General features: G+C 32.4%; 1 protein-coding gene and 1 pseudogene across 1 annotated transcript; one reads left to right on the top strand and one right to left on the bottom strand.

Moving 5' to 3' along the window:
• The first annotated feature begins 398 nt into the window (after positions 1-398).
• On the top strand, positions 399-3,394 carry LOC134717975 (uncharacterized; annotated as a pseudogene).
• A 1,001-nt stretch (positions 3,395-4,395) lies between these two features.
• LOC134719667 (potassium voltage-gated channel protein Shaw-like) lies at positions 4,396-13,092 on the bottom strand. The gene is made up of 3 exons (XM_063582641.1): positions 12,737-13,092; positions 10,717-11,019; positions 4,396-5,508 (listed from the first exon to the last, which is right to left on the bottom strand). Exons 1-3 carry the CDS (start codon positions 13,064-13,066, stop codon positions 4,600-4,602), a joined length of 1,542 nt encoding a protein of 513 aa, XP_063438711.1. The 5' UTR covers positions 13,067-13,092; the 3' UTR covers positions 4,396-4,599.
• Positions 13,093-16,802: the final 3,710 nt, after the last annotated feature.

Below are 16,802 nucleotides of genomic sequence, written 5' to 3' on the forward strand. Positions count from 1 at the left end.
GTTCTTGGGGAAAAGTTTCATCAAATAATATGAATATAAATGACTTTTTTTGTGCTCATTTTTTGCAGTGGGTTGTGATGATCTTCCAGTTAGGTTACCCTCATTTGGAGTGTTGTTCCCAACCTGTTAAAGGTCCATCTTTGTGCATTATTCAAAATTGGAAATTTCAACAAGCATCTCATATTCTTAATCTGGAAAATAAACCCTGGTCTGCTAGCTTCATGTATATTTTTTCTACCGATTTAATATATAACTAGAATCATGCAAACAGACTTAAGGAAAAGGCATGTAAGTTCATCATACAAATATGACACTTTTTCTAGACAATGACCAGATCTTGCAAAATACGTCGCTAAAATTGTAACCTTTAAAATTGTTGTTGTGCAGTAAAAACCCATATGGGAACTTTCAAAAGTTGGCGGGTATGTTACAAGTCTTTCTATTTTTATGCTCCATTTATGGGCAATATGTTTTCTAGTCTGTCCGTCCGTCCTGCTTCTGGTTATAAAGTTTATGGTCGAGGTAGTTTTTGATGAAGTTGATATCCAATCAACTTGAAACTTAGTACACATGTGTTCCTCTTGATATGATCTTCTTAATTTTACTGCCAAATTAAAGATTTTACCTAATTTTCATAGTCAACTGAACATAGAAAATGATTGTACGGATGGGAAATCCATGTACTTATGACCTTTTCTTGTTTGAAGAAAAAAATACATTTTAACAATAACGGAACAAAGCAGCCTGGGTAAGTGGGGCTGCTTTTATGGTAATTCAAGTTACTTTTTATTCACCTTCTTCCACTTCAGAGCTATCAGCTCTTTGATTATGGCACACTGGTGGATTGAGTAGCTAGTGTGAATAAAAAATGTTTGTGTAAAGAATTCTATAAGATCTACATTTTATCCATTTTTCATTAATATAATTTGTTTTAAACAAGTCAGTATTAATTATTGTACAAATGTAAGCCAATATGAATATTGTTACGCAATAATACTATAATACTAGTTCTTTATTTAAGGCATGGAAAACACGTTAAACATTTATTGCACTTAGAATTTTATTTTTGTTTTGTATTTACAGAGTTTTTTTGTGTCGAAATTAAGTCAAAGAATAAGAACAAGAAGATGCTTTGAAAATAGAAAAAGTAAGCGTGATCAGTCTGATGGTGATAATGATAATGTAACACCAGTTAAGAAGTTTAAAGTAGGATCCAGAACTAGAGATCAATCAAATCCTGTCATTCCAGAGGAGGACTGGGTCAGTGGGACAATCATGTTAAGGAAATAACAAAAGAATGGGAAAACAAAAGGTCACAAACACATTTGAGAACACTTCTTCAACACACTAGAGATGGGCGTTTGACTTGGCAATCAAAACTAAAGCCAGGAAAATTTGGACCAATTATGGAAAAATTCCCCTGCTTTGAGGAAGGAAGTTTCGTAAGTTTACTTTAATATTATACAGTTTGTCATGTATAAATTCATTTAATTTAATATTTTGATAAGAAATGTTGTTATACTTAACGAGTAAAAACTTGTGCCTTTAGTAGCATTAAAAGTCGTTTTTTTTTTCCCAAATTGCAAGGCAATTTTTTGTACATGTACCTAATATACAAATATATTTTTGGGTTTCTTATGTTTGAAAAAATGTTTTCAGTGTTTTTATAATTATTTTTTAAATGGCTACAGTTGACATTGAAGGTAAGACATATATTTTATTATTTGTTATGAAACAAAGAAGGTCTTATTTTTATAGGTTATGCATGAATTCTTCTGCCTGAAGAATAAAGAAAACCCAGACAATTTTAGAGAACATATTGCTGGTAAAATGGAATGGATGATGAAAATTGTTGCAAAAGATGTAAAACTATCCACTGAGGTACACTAACTGCAAATATATTATGAACACCTTTTTCATATATATATATAAATCAAAATTTGACTTTTCATTGGAGTTCGGTATTTTTGTTATTTTACTTTTTACTTGACATACAGTTAATAATATCAAGCTTATTAGACAACTTTTCAAGTTTATTGTATTTTACTCTGGTATAAGTGACCAGTATTATTTTGTTTTAATAGGGGCATGATCTTGATCATCCTGCTTTATGGCGATCACATAGGCGCTTGATGAACCTCATAGTGCTTGGATAAAGTTTAGCCCCACAATCCATAAAAGCGTGCATGATTTACAATTTTTTTCTGTACTTAATTTGAAAGTGGTCAATTTGATCACAGAAAACCATTTTAATATGACATGTTTATATTGGGAAATATAAGTATGAAAGTTACACTAAAATTACAATTGTAAAATTACCATAAATTGCTATCAAACTCTTGGATGGGGAGTTATCTCATTGGCACCCATACCATATCTTCTTATTTATACTTAGTAAACATGTTATCATGTTGCAAAAGAAATTTTCATTTATTCTATTTAATATTTCTTCACAGGAAACAGAGACAGAAAAGAGTATTGCTCTTGTAAAAGGGTTAGAAAACAATGTTAACAGAAAGAAGGGGAAAGGGATTAAATCCAAGTCATGCATTAAAGTTGTAAAGGTATATTCATTTAAACAGTATTTTGGTAGATTAATTTGTAACAGTTTAAACAGATAAAACTCTGATATTGGTACAAGAAACTGATACTTTTAATTAAGATAGTGGTAGTAATGAATTCAATAGCTCTTTTGTCAAGATGTGTGTATAGTTACACAAAAAAAAACCTGCTTGTGATAATTGACATTAGAATTGGCTTTTTTACATTAATGAAACTTATATTCAAAATGATTACATGAATAACCTCAAAACATAGACCAAATTCGAATTTGGGTGGCATCACTTTTATTGTTCTAGATTTATGGCCCTTTTTAAATTATATGCAAGTGGAGGCATCTGTGTCGCATGGACACATTGTCTATTTATTTTTATAAAATATAATGCATGAAATAAATAAGTGAAAAGTTAATTATTAAATTTTTGTACAAGGACCAATTATTGTATTCATCACTGAAGTTCATAAAAAAAGAATTGACTTTTTTTTTTCCCAGAATGTGCAGAAAATAGATTCCCTTCCCATAAAACACTTGGAAACGGAAGAGGAAGAGGCTCCGTATGTAGTGGTCTTCCTTGACCAGGAGGGAAATACCTTATGTTCACACGTAATTGGAGATGGCAGGAAAATAATAGGACAAACATTAAATGTGTTGGACTCATAACTGTTACTAACTGCAGTTTATTATGTTTTTGATTTGGATTATCCCGAAATTTATTCCCAGACACTGGGGATTTTACAACAGTGGGCTATTGGGGATCAATATACCCAGCAAAAATCAAGCAATTGGATAAAATTCTCTGACGTGTTGTCAAGAAATAAAAATGAGTAAAAACTATACAGATGGTTATTATGTTTTATTAAGAATTCACACTTAAGGAAACTTTCAGAATTCCAGAGTACCTGAGATGACCATGGTTTATATTTAGTGCTGTTTCTGTCTTCAATGACTTATCTATGATAGTAGATGTCATTATTTCTTTTCAGACTGTCAATCCATTCATTTGTCTGTCCTGAATCTTGTAAAACATTTTGGTGAAGTTAGTTTAGAAGTTAGTTTAGAGTGAAGTAGTAGTAGTAGTCATATCAACTTGAAACTTGGTACACATACTAGTACACGTATATAACATGGTTTTCTAACATCAATACCAAATAAGGTTTTTTACTCCATTTTCTTTGTTCACTGAACATAAAAAATGACAGGGCAAGACAGGCACCAGTGTACTGTGGACAATATCTTGTATCTTGTATCATTTCCATTTTTTTCAATGTGTTGTTTAGAAGACTGTCGTTTGTTAGGTTTTGTCTATTTGTGGTACATTATTCAGTTTATTTTTCTCTTTGGTATTCATATTTTATGAAGTTCTATTTCCATTTTGGAATTTTCCCTTGAATTAATGCTTATTCAAAACATTACAAAATGCACAATTCCTTTATTTCATAAAAAAGAACATGTCAAAGGCAATGAACAACATCCTTGGTTGCTTATTATTGGTTTGCCAATGCAAATAACTGATCAGGTAAAAAACAAGAACCAATTATGTTGTGTATCGTCAGAAATCACCCATTCATCTTTTTGCACACTAGTGTTAATGTCATGTTAAACATGTGACATGTTAAAGAAATTAACACTTCCACAAGGATAAACATGTTAAAGTGTTAATTAAGTGTTTCCAGGCAAATTCACATGTAATGTGTTAATCATTTTAACACATTAACATGTTAATAATTATTAACACAAGTGTTAATGATTAACATTTTAACATGTTAAATAAGTGTTTCCAGGAAGGTGTTAATAATAGTGTTAAATCATTAACACTTGTTTTTACAGTGTAGTTTTGGCCAGTTGTTCCTTTTAAATACACCACAAAGTGGTTACATTTCGGTCATGTAATTTGCTGGCCATATTCTCGAAAAAATATTATTTGAAATGTGAAAATTTAATTTTCTCAAGAGAGAGAATGTACAACCATTTTTTTCACATACAACGTGTTCTGAGGGTTTTACTTTATCAATGTACAGTTTCTTAATACTATATTTAATTCACAGTTTCTCACTCATTTCCAAAGTAAATATATGCTCACATTTGTTATTGTTTTCATTGGTTGATAAATTAAGTCCACCATTGTTTTTAGCACTGTGCGATGATTCATGGGAAAGTTTAGTACGTTTCAATCTCTCTTCGTCTATGGCAATCTCGGTATATTTATAATACATAAGAAAGTTGTTGACAAGAATAGGTACCGAAAATCCAATCATAAGAAGACCAGACAGGGCAGTAAGTGAGCCAATCACATACCCCCATGCGGTCACGGGATACATGTCGCCATAACCAACAGTTGTCATAGTAATAAGAGCCCACCAGAAACTATGTGGAATGCTCGTGAATGTTTCTCTGTCATCAACAAAATATATTAGAGATGAAAATATCAGCATCCCCACCATTAAAAACGCAGTCATCAATAACAGCTCCTTTAAACTTGCTTTTAATGTATAAATTAAAATCCAAAGTCCAGGAATATGTCGGACCAGACGGAAAATCCGGAGAACACGTGTAACTTTCAAAATAGCAATAATCTTGGCGGTGTCTGTTCCAGCAAGCACAGGATCAAAGGCCAATATGAGTAGTTGAACATAATCTGGCAACAAGGCAACCAGATCGATGACGCCCATTACTGAACGCATATACCGGAATCGCTTCCTGGCTGTAAGAACTCGTATCAAATATTCAATAGTAAAAAATATCATACACGCTAAGTCTATCCTTAGTAGAACCGGATGAGGAAGTTCTTCTGACTTCTCAGTCACTATATCAACTGTTGCATTCAATGTTTCGTTAAACACACGTGTGACTTCAGTGTAGTAATTTGTAATACGGTTTGAAGGGTGTGATTCGGCAAGAAAAGATGTTATTGATAATGTAACGACCAGTAGTGATATAACGCCATACAACTACAAAAGAAAAAGAAAAAAATCAAATTATGAACGTCAGGTCTGTATAGAAAATCAAATCCCCACTGAATTAAAATAAAGAATTACAATAACAATAATTATGTTACTTTACCTTTAGGGACGACATCAACAGATCGTTGTAAGATAAAATAAACTTAAATCAAATAGTTTAGGGGTTGGGGTGGGGGAGGGTTAAAATTGCTGCCAGTTTTTTATATCTAAAATCGTTTTTACATATATCCCTAATGGTAAATCATTTGTTCCCAAATTAAGTTAAGAGGGGTGTGGGGGTCAGTGAAAAAACTATGTGAATTAAGTTTTTTTTTTTATCCTACATTGAACTTTTGATGTCGTCCCTTACTGTTGACTATTTTTAAGGTACCGGTGTTGAATTTATTTTACAAAGTAATACAGAATATTCAATATGTAGTGAATAAATTGCCATTGTCACTTCAACTTAACAATGCATGATATATAAAGTGTTGCAAGAATCTCCCATAAACAAAATACCAACACACCACTAGAGGCTAATTCATAGTTTTCAAAATAGAAATGTAAACTACATGTATAAAATTGTAACAAGAAAATATTACTCACTGGCCAGAATTTACCAACAAGCACGTTCCTTACTAAAAAGATCTTTAAACAATCTTGAAATTTGTAACTTTTATGTTTGTTTGTTTTGTTCACACAATACGTTTTATACGACTTTTATACAAGTAAAATGTTCCACGTTATTTATGTATGTGCCTGTCCCAAATCAGGGGCCTGTAATTCAGTGGTTGTCCTTTGTTCATGTGTAACATATTTGTTTTTCGTTCATTTTTTACATAAATAAGGCCGTCCTTTTCTCGTTTGGATTGTTTGACATTGTCTTATCGGGGCCTTTTATAGCTGACTATGCGGTATGGGCTTTGCTCATTGTTGAAGGCCGTACGGTGATCAATAGTTAATATCTGTGTCATTTTGGTCTTTTGTGGATAGTTGTCTCATTGACAATCATACCACAACTTCTTTTTTTATATTATAGCGAGCTTTAACCGGTAAAATTTATTAATTTTTTTTACATACGAAAGTGTTTCCATTCGATTGATGTGATTGAGCCTTTGATTTTGACATTTGATAAGGGAATCTCCGTTTTGATTTTTTCAAATTTTCCATGTAGTTTTGTTATTTTTACTTTTTCTATAAAAAGAGCAAAGTACTAACACACCATGTAGCTAATAGTACAGGAAAACAAATAACAATTAAAAATGGTACAATAGCTAGGTAATACCAACTCAAGGTGTTTAATAATGGAGTCCCTATTTTCTATTTGCTTTTATTATCATGAGAATTTATTTATTATTGGTGTGTAATACCACTTTTGGCACTATTGGAGAAATCGTGGATGACAACTATTATTAGAGAAGAAAGCCGGAGAGCCTAAGAGACCGAAGGCGACTGGTATTTGGGTTCGATTTAAATGCTTATGCAACATGACATTCTAGTGATACAGTCGATGAACAACATTTATATATATATATATAAATTAACCACTCTTTCACTGACGCAACATGGTGTCTTGGCAGGATTAAATACAAAGATCAAACAGATACAGATTCTGATAAAAAAAAACTGTATATGTACAACATTATTAATTTTGTTGCACGTTCTGACATAATGTTGTGAAATACTATTTTGGCTGGAATAGACTTTAATTTAAAAACATGCAAATACTACATAATTTATATTGTAACTCAGCAGAAGAAATCGAAATTTAAAAAAATAAAATGACAAAGACGTCAAATTGAAATTACAATGAAATTTATCAATAGTTTTTAAAAAACTAAATGCGGATTTTCCTTGTATGGTGGTTTTTTTTTAAATACCATGATTTGTGATTGGAAAAAGACAAGTATTACATACATGTTAGATTAAGCACATGTGACTGTTACCTAAATATGGACCCTGTAGTTTGTAATTAATTTTTCTTTTAAGTTTGGTAGTTATAAATGATGCATGTCTCCACTACGCGTGACAGTTTGAGAAGTTCTTTACAAAATGACATCTTAGATATGCATTTGATACGGTGCATTTATTATATAAGGGTGCACCTATAATTATTGTAACTATCAAATCTTCATAAACTGTTGAGTCTTGTGTAGACGAAACGCGCGTCTAGCATACAAAATGTTCATCCTTGTGTACATGATGAAGATGTTCATAGAGCAGAGAATTATGAATTTTAAACATTGACCTATAATACTTTTTGAAAATTGTTGTTTGGATGGAGGGTTGTCTCGTTGGCATTAACACCACATCTTCCTATATCTATTGAAAATGTTTTCTCAATTTATGAAGGATACAAAAATCTCAATTTAAAAGAAAATCAAAAATTCTTCAGTACTTGTGTCCTTGCAAGGAAATGATATAACCAAAGTAAAGTTGTATTTTTTTTACATAAATAAGGCCGTTTGTTTTCTCGTTTGAATTGTTTTACATTGCCTTATCGGGGCATTTTATAGCTGACTATGCGGTATGGGCTTTGTTGAAGGCCGTACGGCGACAGGCTATAGTTGTTAATGTCTGTGTCATTTTGGTCTTTTGTCGATAGTTGTCTCATTGGTAATCATACCACATCTTCTTTTTTATATTGTAGGTCTACATTCAACGAGGTTTTCATCAGAACTAGACTTTAGTCTGGCATTGAAATTTGTTCAGTACTGTATCTCAATAGATATAATTGATCTAAAACAGATATAATTGATCTAAAACAAATGTTTCAAAATTATCTCCGAGTCATAAATAGTATATATGCTTAAACCATTTTGTTTGCATAATTTTATCTCAATATTAGAGTATTACTGAAGCATTACAGAATTGGGCATAGTATAGAATTCACAAATCCAAAGAAGATCTCTTCTCCAAATATTGGCCTGTATTTTAGTGGTCTTTGATATTTGTTTTTCGTTAATTGTTTGTCATAAATTATAAGGCCGTTAGTTTTCTCAATTGAATTATTTTAATATTTTCATATTTAGGCCTTTTATAGTAGACTATACTGTATGGTTTTTGTGTTGCAGGCCGTGCGGTTGCCTATAATAATGTTTACATCCACTCCATTTGAACTTCAATCAATAGTTGTCTTATTTGCAACGATTTCACATCTCCTTATATCTGTATAAAAAAAATAATCAGGGGCGGATCCAGCCATTTTAAAAAGGAAGGAGTTCCAACAACACGTCCCCTTTCACATGCATTGATCTTCCAAAAAGGGGGGTTTGAACACACACCCACCCCTAGATCCGCCACTGTGAATAATTCATTAAGATCGAATATAGTGGTCATTCTCAAGATAGAGAATGCTTTATGTATCATTTAAATCGATTGCTACATAAATATCTATTATCATGATTATATCTCATTCAAAATTTTATGTTATTGTATAGTTATTGTATAGCAATATAATATTTCCCACAGAAAGTAACAAAAAGTTAGCGTGCAATAAATTCTATTATTCCATATTGATAAAATATTAGTAGGGTTTTCTATATGAATGGGATTTTGAATAAATAAGCATATTCACCTGCGGAAAAAGGATATTCACCGCGCAAAACGTCGCGTGCTTTTAGGTGTATAATTTTGGTAAAAAAACGTTTGATGTACAATTGGTTTTAGTAAATATTTTCCATTACATTAATTTCTCTCGGAATATGGAATAAAACATTTACTGTCTTTTGTTTCGGTAAATATGTGGTTTTATTGACTTTTGAAAAAACTGATATTCACTTCGGCCGTTGGCCTCAGTGAATATCAGTTTTTCAAAAGTCAATAAAACCACACATTTACCTCACCAAAAGACAGTAATTGTATAATATTGCACTAGTGCAATAAATCTTGAAAATTCATGTCGTCATCAACGACAAAATCTTAGTTTAGACCAATTTTCACTTTCAAATAGTATATTGCTAAACAATAAAAGGGTTATTGCATGAATATTGGGGAATATTGTCCCTCTTAGAACATATATTGCACTCGCAAGCTCGTGCAATATAAAAATCTACTCGGAACAATATTCCCCAATATTCATGCAATAACCCTATTATATTACACTTCTAAACTTAATATACGATTTCTTAAGATCTATAAAAGTGGCACTCGATCTGAGAACGCAACCGCTAGAATACACGTCATGCACAGACATGCGTGGAGGTAATTTTGGTAATGATAGCCATTAAAAAAACCACAATGGAAAAACATTTTTATTGTAAACAAAAGTGGATCCAGAACTTTTTGTAAGGGGGGGGGACTTACCTAAGAGGGAAGCATATATATTATTTTATCATTTTGTATACAAACAAGCGTGTCTTAAAGCTTCCTATCTCATTTTAATATTTACGAATTAAATGATAATATCCGGGTAAGTATTACGTGCATTTTCTCACAATTTAAATCGGATTAAATCGGATTATACACCCGTCATTGAAGATGAAAGTAGAACACCTTTAATTTAATTTATTTAAATGCGTAATCGGATTAAATCCTGTTAAAGTAGACATGAAACTGCCTACTTAATTCAAACGTCAAATTGACGAAAATGTCTGTATCATCACTTGTTTGTTGAGAAAACACAAAATTACATAATAATTTGCTAAACATTTATAGGTCACCAACTTAAAAAGAAAGTCGGACAGTGGCATTTAGTATGCTATGGAAGAACAGTTGGGGAGCTTCGTAAAAATACTAATACTTTCTTTAAGGAATTGAGGTGAGTGTATCTTGACAGATACTATTTTACCTCCCCCTTTTTGTGATATCAATGAAATAAATACATAATAATCCCAAAACATCATGCACTCAAGGCGAACAGTGCTACTTTTGAAAAAACTGTGTGTACTTCACTGACAAGAGGCAATGGGTTTGCATGTATGTAAAGGAGTCGGTACACAGGAATATAATTTAAAACACAACAGAAGTACTATTCCATCCAAACTGAAGCTGGTGTTCCCTTTACGTCAAAGGTTTAATACAGAGAATTTAAAACTGTTTTCTTATAATATGGTAAGTAAATATGCAGTCGACAGGTGACGATCAGTTAGTGTGGGAACCTGACAAAATATTTTCAATACCGTAAGCGGACTTCCGGTTCGAATTTGAATTGAAGCTTAGCAGAATCGAAAATATTTGACAGGATTCCAGGTTAACTATCAGCTACATGTATCTTACCCTGGCTGTATTGGAAGAATCTGGTTGGTTCAGCACAAAAGACACTTTCGTCCGGAAGCTATCTATCGTAGAAGTGTTTTTAGAATTGCTATCTTCTTGTGATAAAATAAAGCTGCCTTTTCGGTCATGTTCGAGTTGGTTTAGCGCATCAAGAGTTTTGTTGTAGGAATTATAATTCATGCTGCAGCATCTTTCTATAAGTCCTTCCGGTATCCCCCAGAATGCAAGTTCAGTTTTGATGGCTGGACCACACATATACGTCGGCAAATGGAGTTCGCCGGAACGTAAATAATTCAACACAACCTGTAATTATAAATCTGCACTAATGCCAAGGTTCTACTGTGTCAGAATATGGAATTGCTTCTTATGCTTTTTTTTTTATAGATATACACGATTAGTTTTAAAATGTTAAAGATACCTTCACAAGGCTGGAGAAATAATAAATTTATAGGGGACCAATTTAAAAAGAAAACCAAACATTGACATTGTGATATGCAAGAACTCTATAGTTTTGAACTGTAAACCATTGTACAGTTTCGTAAAAATGCAAATACTTTCTTGGAGGAAGTCAGCATGAATGAATCTTGCCAGGGAATATCCCCCCTCGCATTTTTGTAATATCTAAAATTTATTAAACATAATTTTCATATTTTTTGCGAAATTTCGTCAATGTTGGTGGTCGTACAAATCTACGTGACCTGTATAGTTCTGATATCGCCGTCACTTGAACTTTGGTTGATAGTTGTCTCATTGTAATCATATATTACATCTCTTTATTTTTTTTTTATATATAATGATGAAGGTAATCATATACTCTTGTTTACAACTAATGGACTATGTCATGTAAAGGTTATAAAAAGGTAACGGTAGATAATATGTTTTATTAGGTAATTGACCAGTTGACCTAAAAAAACGCATTGTCACTGTCGATGAATAAAGATCATATCATACTGAATGTATATGATTTACTCTTTCTTTCAGGGTATTGTTTGCATTTTTTTTGTTTCAATTGTTAATTTGCATTTGTAAATTGTAAAATAGCTTCGAAGTACAGTAGCACAACGGTCGATCAATTTTGGATTCGAAAATAACTTATTTAAAGTTTTTTGAGCTATAATTACAATTATTATCACGCGTGCAGATACATGTATATCAACCTAAAACATTTTATACCGTACTTTAATATGGTTTGGGATATTCATATTGTCATATATCTTTTATTCTCACAAAGCTATGCATTAAATCGCAGGGGCCGATCCAGCCATTTTAAAGGGGGGGGGGGGGGGGGGGGGGTCCAACTATATACTCAGTCCCATTCAAAAGCATTGTTCCAAAGTCCATAAAGGGGGGTCCAACCTTTGGATTCCCCTGGATCCGCCAATGCATCGGTAAAGAGATAACAATTACATCAATACATATTTACAAAATGCACAAAAAAAATGAGAGATGTTGTTGAAGGTCGTTCAATGACTTGTAGTTACTAACTTCTAAGTCATCTGGTACATGTATATTGATGTCTCATTAGTAATCATACTAATTTTTCTTATTTGTATATAACATGACTTAGAAGGTACTGAATTTACTGCATTTGTTGTGTCTTAAGTGATTGTTGATGTCAACTGGTTTTAAAAATGCAAAACCTTATACAAACGCTAAAGAGCGGTAAAACTTAAGAAAAATGTAGCAAAAGGAAAACTGAACCCCGGTAAAGTTATTAGAGCTTCACGGATATGAAATATGTTTTTTCTTTCATATTAGGCAGCAATCTAGATGTTTGAAATGTCACTCACGCCAAGCAGCAATTTTCATGTTAGAATATTTTTTTTTACAATTAAAGTTTTTACAATAAAAAAGATAATTCAATTTTCATGGTACGTTTTATAAAACAACCAACCGTTGTCAATTTCAATTCTTAATTTCAAGGCATGACAAATGTAATTATCCTTTTTTCTTCATATTATTGGAATAATTGCGGTCAAAATAGTTCAGAGAGAGAAAATATAATTATTGGTTATGTTACCTTAAATGTATCTGGGTCCCTATCAAAGAAATAATCTTTGAATTCTGGTCTGTAATGCTTCAACAAAAACTCCTTTTTAGCAAGCGAACTTTTGGGCTGTTTGAACAGAGTTGAACGATATGTCTCAAATTTCACTCCGCCGATGTTAAATATCAGTGTTTCTTGAGAAATTCCTACATTCACTGAAATCTTTGAGCCACCATTGGTAATTTTAGCGCCAGGCAACAGCGCATGTAATGGACTAATATTTTCATTTTTTCCTTTGTTCTTCATCTTCTTTCGTTGAAAAACACCAGTAGAAGCATTAAATATTCCACTGAAAAACGACATTTTTTTTAAATTAAACAAAAACAAAGTGAGACCCTCCTTTAAATGATAATCTGAAATAAAATCAGAACACCTCCCTTCTAAAAAACAATATTACATAAGGGTGGAATTTAAGATAACCCCCAGAGGAAAATTTTTCACATATATAATTAATTTCTTTACAAAATGGATTAAAATAATTAAAATGTTAAAATATAAGTAAACCAAAGAGCATACCTGTAGTGTTAGACGTTTACATGTAGAGTTAGACGCTTACATGTAGAGTTAGACGGGAACATATAGAACAGGAAAATGTTAAAAGTGACAAACTGACAAAACTGTCTATAGGTTATATACAGGTAATGACAGAGACCTTATTTATAAATAAATGTTGGGGTTTGTTTGGAATGTGAGGGTTCAATTGAACGTATTGTAAAAATTGGATGAAAATTGTTCAAAATATTCAGTTCCCACATGGATTAACCCTGAAAATTGTAATACTCATGTTTTTCACTTAATACTATAATAGATTGAAATGAAAGTTACCGGTTTGTGATACAATTTTCTTTTTTTTTCATATCGAGTCGACGAAGCATTTAACTTTTTCTCTTGTTCATTTAATTTTTTTTTCAAAATTCAACAGTTATCCGGTATTTACAAGAGGCCTAGACAGGGAGTTCGGATTACAGAATAATGTTGTAAACCTGTAGAATAAAATTAATGGCAAAAATGAAATAAAAATTAGAGAAAAATAGGTGAAACAAATAAAAAAATATAGTCATGGGGGTGCTAAAATATAAAGAATAGGAATACAGACATGAGAGATCATAAAAAAGACCAACAGGAATAACTTTGTTAATATTCGTAAAAAAAGGCTATATAGTTGTTTTCGTAAAGTCTCATCATCAAACTCAATTCAAATAGGCCAACAATATTTTTCTCACAGAAATATACCGGTATTATACGCCTACTTGTACATTTTTTTTTAACCTTGTGTTTGGTAGATGCTGTTTGTTTGTCTAATGGCCGATGTTTCCCATAACAATGTCGGTTTGTTTCCGACTTTTGTTTTTTTTCGCCTGTCTCATTTGGTTCTAATGTTCATGAAAATTTAATTTGTTTGTTCTAGTTGCAAGTAATGCTCATGTGTTTTGTATGAAACTGTAATTATACAACTTACTTATTGAGTATAAATTCATTAATGAAGTTGCAATAATGCGTCTTTTTTACGCATTAGAGTTAGTAAAACTTCACAAATGTCTATTTAAGACTATTGCACGCGTATACAAACTCTGGTGTTGATCCACTTTTATGCGATCGAGTTAATTCACATCGGTTCGCATTAATAATATTTCTATAAATTTGGCGTACACGTACATGTATGTATGATTTAAACATTCAAAATTTTAGTGTTTTTTCACCATGATTTTCGAAAGCAAAAAGTAAAAAAGAAATACGGATACATACTCGCATGATCAAGGATAGGTAGGAAATGTGTTGATAACACAATAAACAAACGACAACTTATACAACAGATTGACCCTTTACGGCCTTCCACAATGCGCAAAAACCATACCACATAATCAACCATACAAGACTCCGAAATGACAAATGTAAACAGTTCAAACAAGAATATCAAAGGCCGAATTTATTTAAAAATTCATGAAAGAAAACGAACATGTTACACAACAACAAACGACAACCACTGAATTACCGGCTACTGAATTGGTTGGGACAGACAAATACAGAATGTTGCGGGGTTTAACTCGTTTGAATGAGCCAACACTTCCCCTATCGCGGCAGTGGTGTAACAGTGTAAAACAAAACTAGAGGCTCTAAAGAGCATGTGTCGCTCACCTTGGTCTATGTGCACATTAAACAAAGGACACAAATGGATTCATGACAAAATTGTATTTTGGTGATGGTGATGTGTTTGAAGTTCTTACTTTACTGAACGTTCTTGCTTCTTACAATTATATCTATAATGAACCTTGCCCATTAGTAACAGAGAAAAATATTTGGTAAAAATTTACATAAATTTACCGAATTAATGAAAATTGTTAAAAATTGACTATAAAGGGCAATAACTCCTTAAGGGGTCAATTGACCATTTAGGTCATGTTGACTTATTTGTAGATCTTACTTTGCTGAACATTATTGCTGTTTACAGTTTATCTCTATCTGTAATAGTATTCAAGATAATAACCAAAAACGGCAAAATCTCTTTAAAAATTACCAATTGGAGGGCAGCAAGCCAACAACCGATTGTCCAATTCATCTGAAAATTTCAGGGCAGATAGATATTGACCTGATAAACATTTTTATCCCTGTCAAATTTCCTCAAAATGCTTTGGTTTTTGAGTTATAAGCCAAAAACTGCATTTTACCCCTATGTTCTATTTTTAGCCGTGGCGGCCATCTTGGTTGGTTGACCGGGTCACGCCACACATTTTCTAAACTAGATACCCCAAAGATGATTGTGGCCAAGTTTGGATTAATTTGGCTCAGTAGTTTCAGAGGAGAAGATTTTTGTAAAAGATTACTTAGATTTATAAAAAATGGTTAAAAATTGACTATAAAGGGCAATAACTCCTAAAGGGGTCAACTGACCATTTCGGTCATTTGACTTATTTGTAAATCTAACTTTGCTGAAAATTATTACTGTTTACAGTTTATCTCTATCTATAATAATATTCAAGATAATAACCAAAAACAGCAAAATTTCCTCAAAATTACCAATTCAGGGGCAGCAACCCAACAACAGGTTAACCGATTCATCTGAAAATTTCAGGGCAGATAGATCTTGACCTGATAAACATTTTTACCCCTGTCAGATTTCCTTTAAATGCTTTGTTTTTTAAGTTATAAGCCAAAAACTGCATTTTACCCCTATGTTCTATTTTTAGCCGTAGCGGCCATCTTGGTTGGATGACCGGGTCACGCCACACATTTTTTAAACTAGATACTCCAATGATGATTGTGGCCAAGTTTGGTTTGATTTGGCCAAGTAGTTTCAGAGGAGAAGATTTTTGTAAAAGCTAACGCCGGACGACGCCGGACGCCGGACGCCAAGTGATGAGAAAAGCTCACTTGGCCCTTTGGGCCAGGTGAGCTAAAAAGTACTAGTAATCCTGTGTTAGGATACTAACACAAAAGTCGTCAAAACTGACCCCAATTTATTGTCCTGCAGTATTCATAGTCTGTACTAGTTAATATTTGTGTAAAGTGCCATTATATTTAAAGGATTGTGAATTTTTCGCATTTTGGCAGTTTCTATGGTTATGGCTGCCATTTTTGAAATTTTACGGTCAAAACTCTTGTCTACATATGCTGGACAACATTTGTTTAAGGTTTCATTAATTTTGAAGAATTTTGAAATTTTAGTAGTTTCCATGGCAACAGCTGCCATTTTGGAAGTTTCAAACTCAAAAGTCAAGTCTCCCTAAGCTTAAGCAACAGTCATAATATGTTTCATTGAATTTGAAGCCCTTTTAATTTTCAAATGTTGCTGTTTCCATAGTAACGGCAGCCATTTTGAAAATTCCAAAGTCAAACTGCTCCGCGAAAGATCAGCTAATCAAAAACTTACAATCGAATGTTACTCATCAGATGGATACATAGAAATACATATACACCCATAGAGCGTATAAATAGAGTGGATGTAGACGGGTACTTACATTCATAAAAAAGTCTAGTAAGTACATTGTACAGATATGAGAGTACTCGTAGTATGTTCATTGTGTAAGTGTATATATTTGTC

This window comes from Mytilus trossulus, chromosome 5 (genome assembly GCF_036588685.1).
Source record: "Mytilus trossulus isolate FHL-02 chromosome 5, PNRI_Mtr1.1.1.hap1, whole genome shotgun sequence".
NCBI classification, from domain to species: Eukaryota; Metazoa; Mollusca; class Bivalvia; order Mytilida; family Mytilidae; genus Mytilus; species Mytilus trossulus.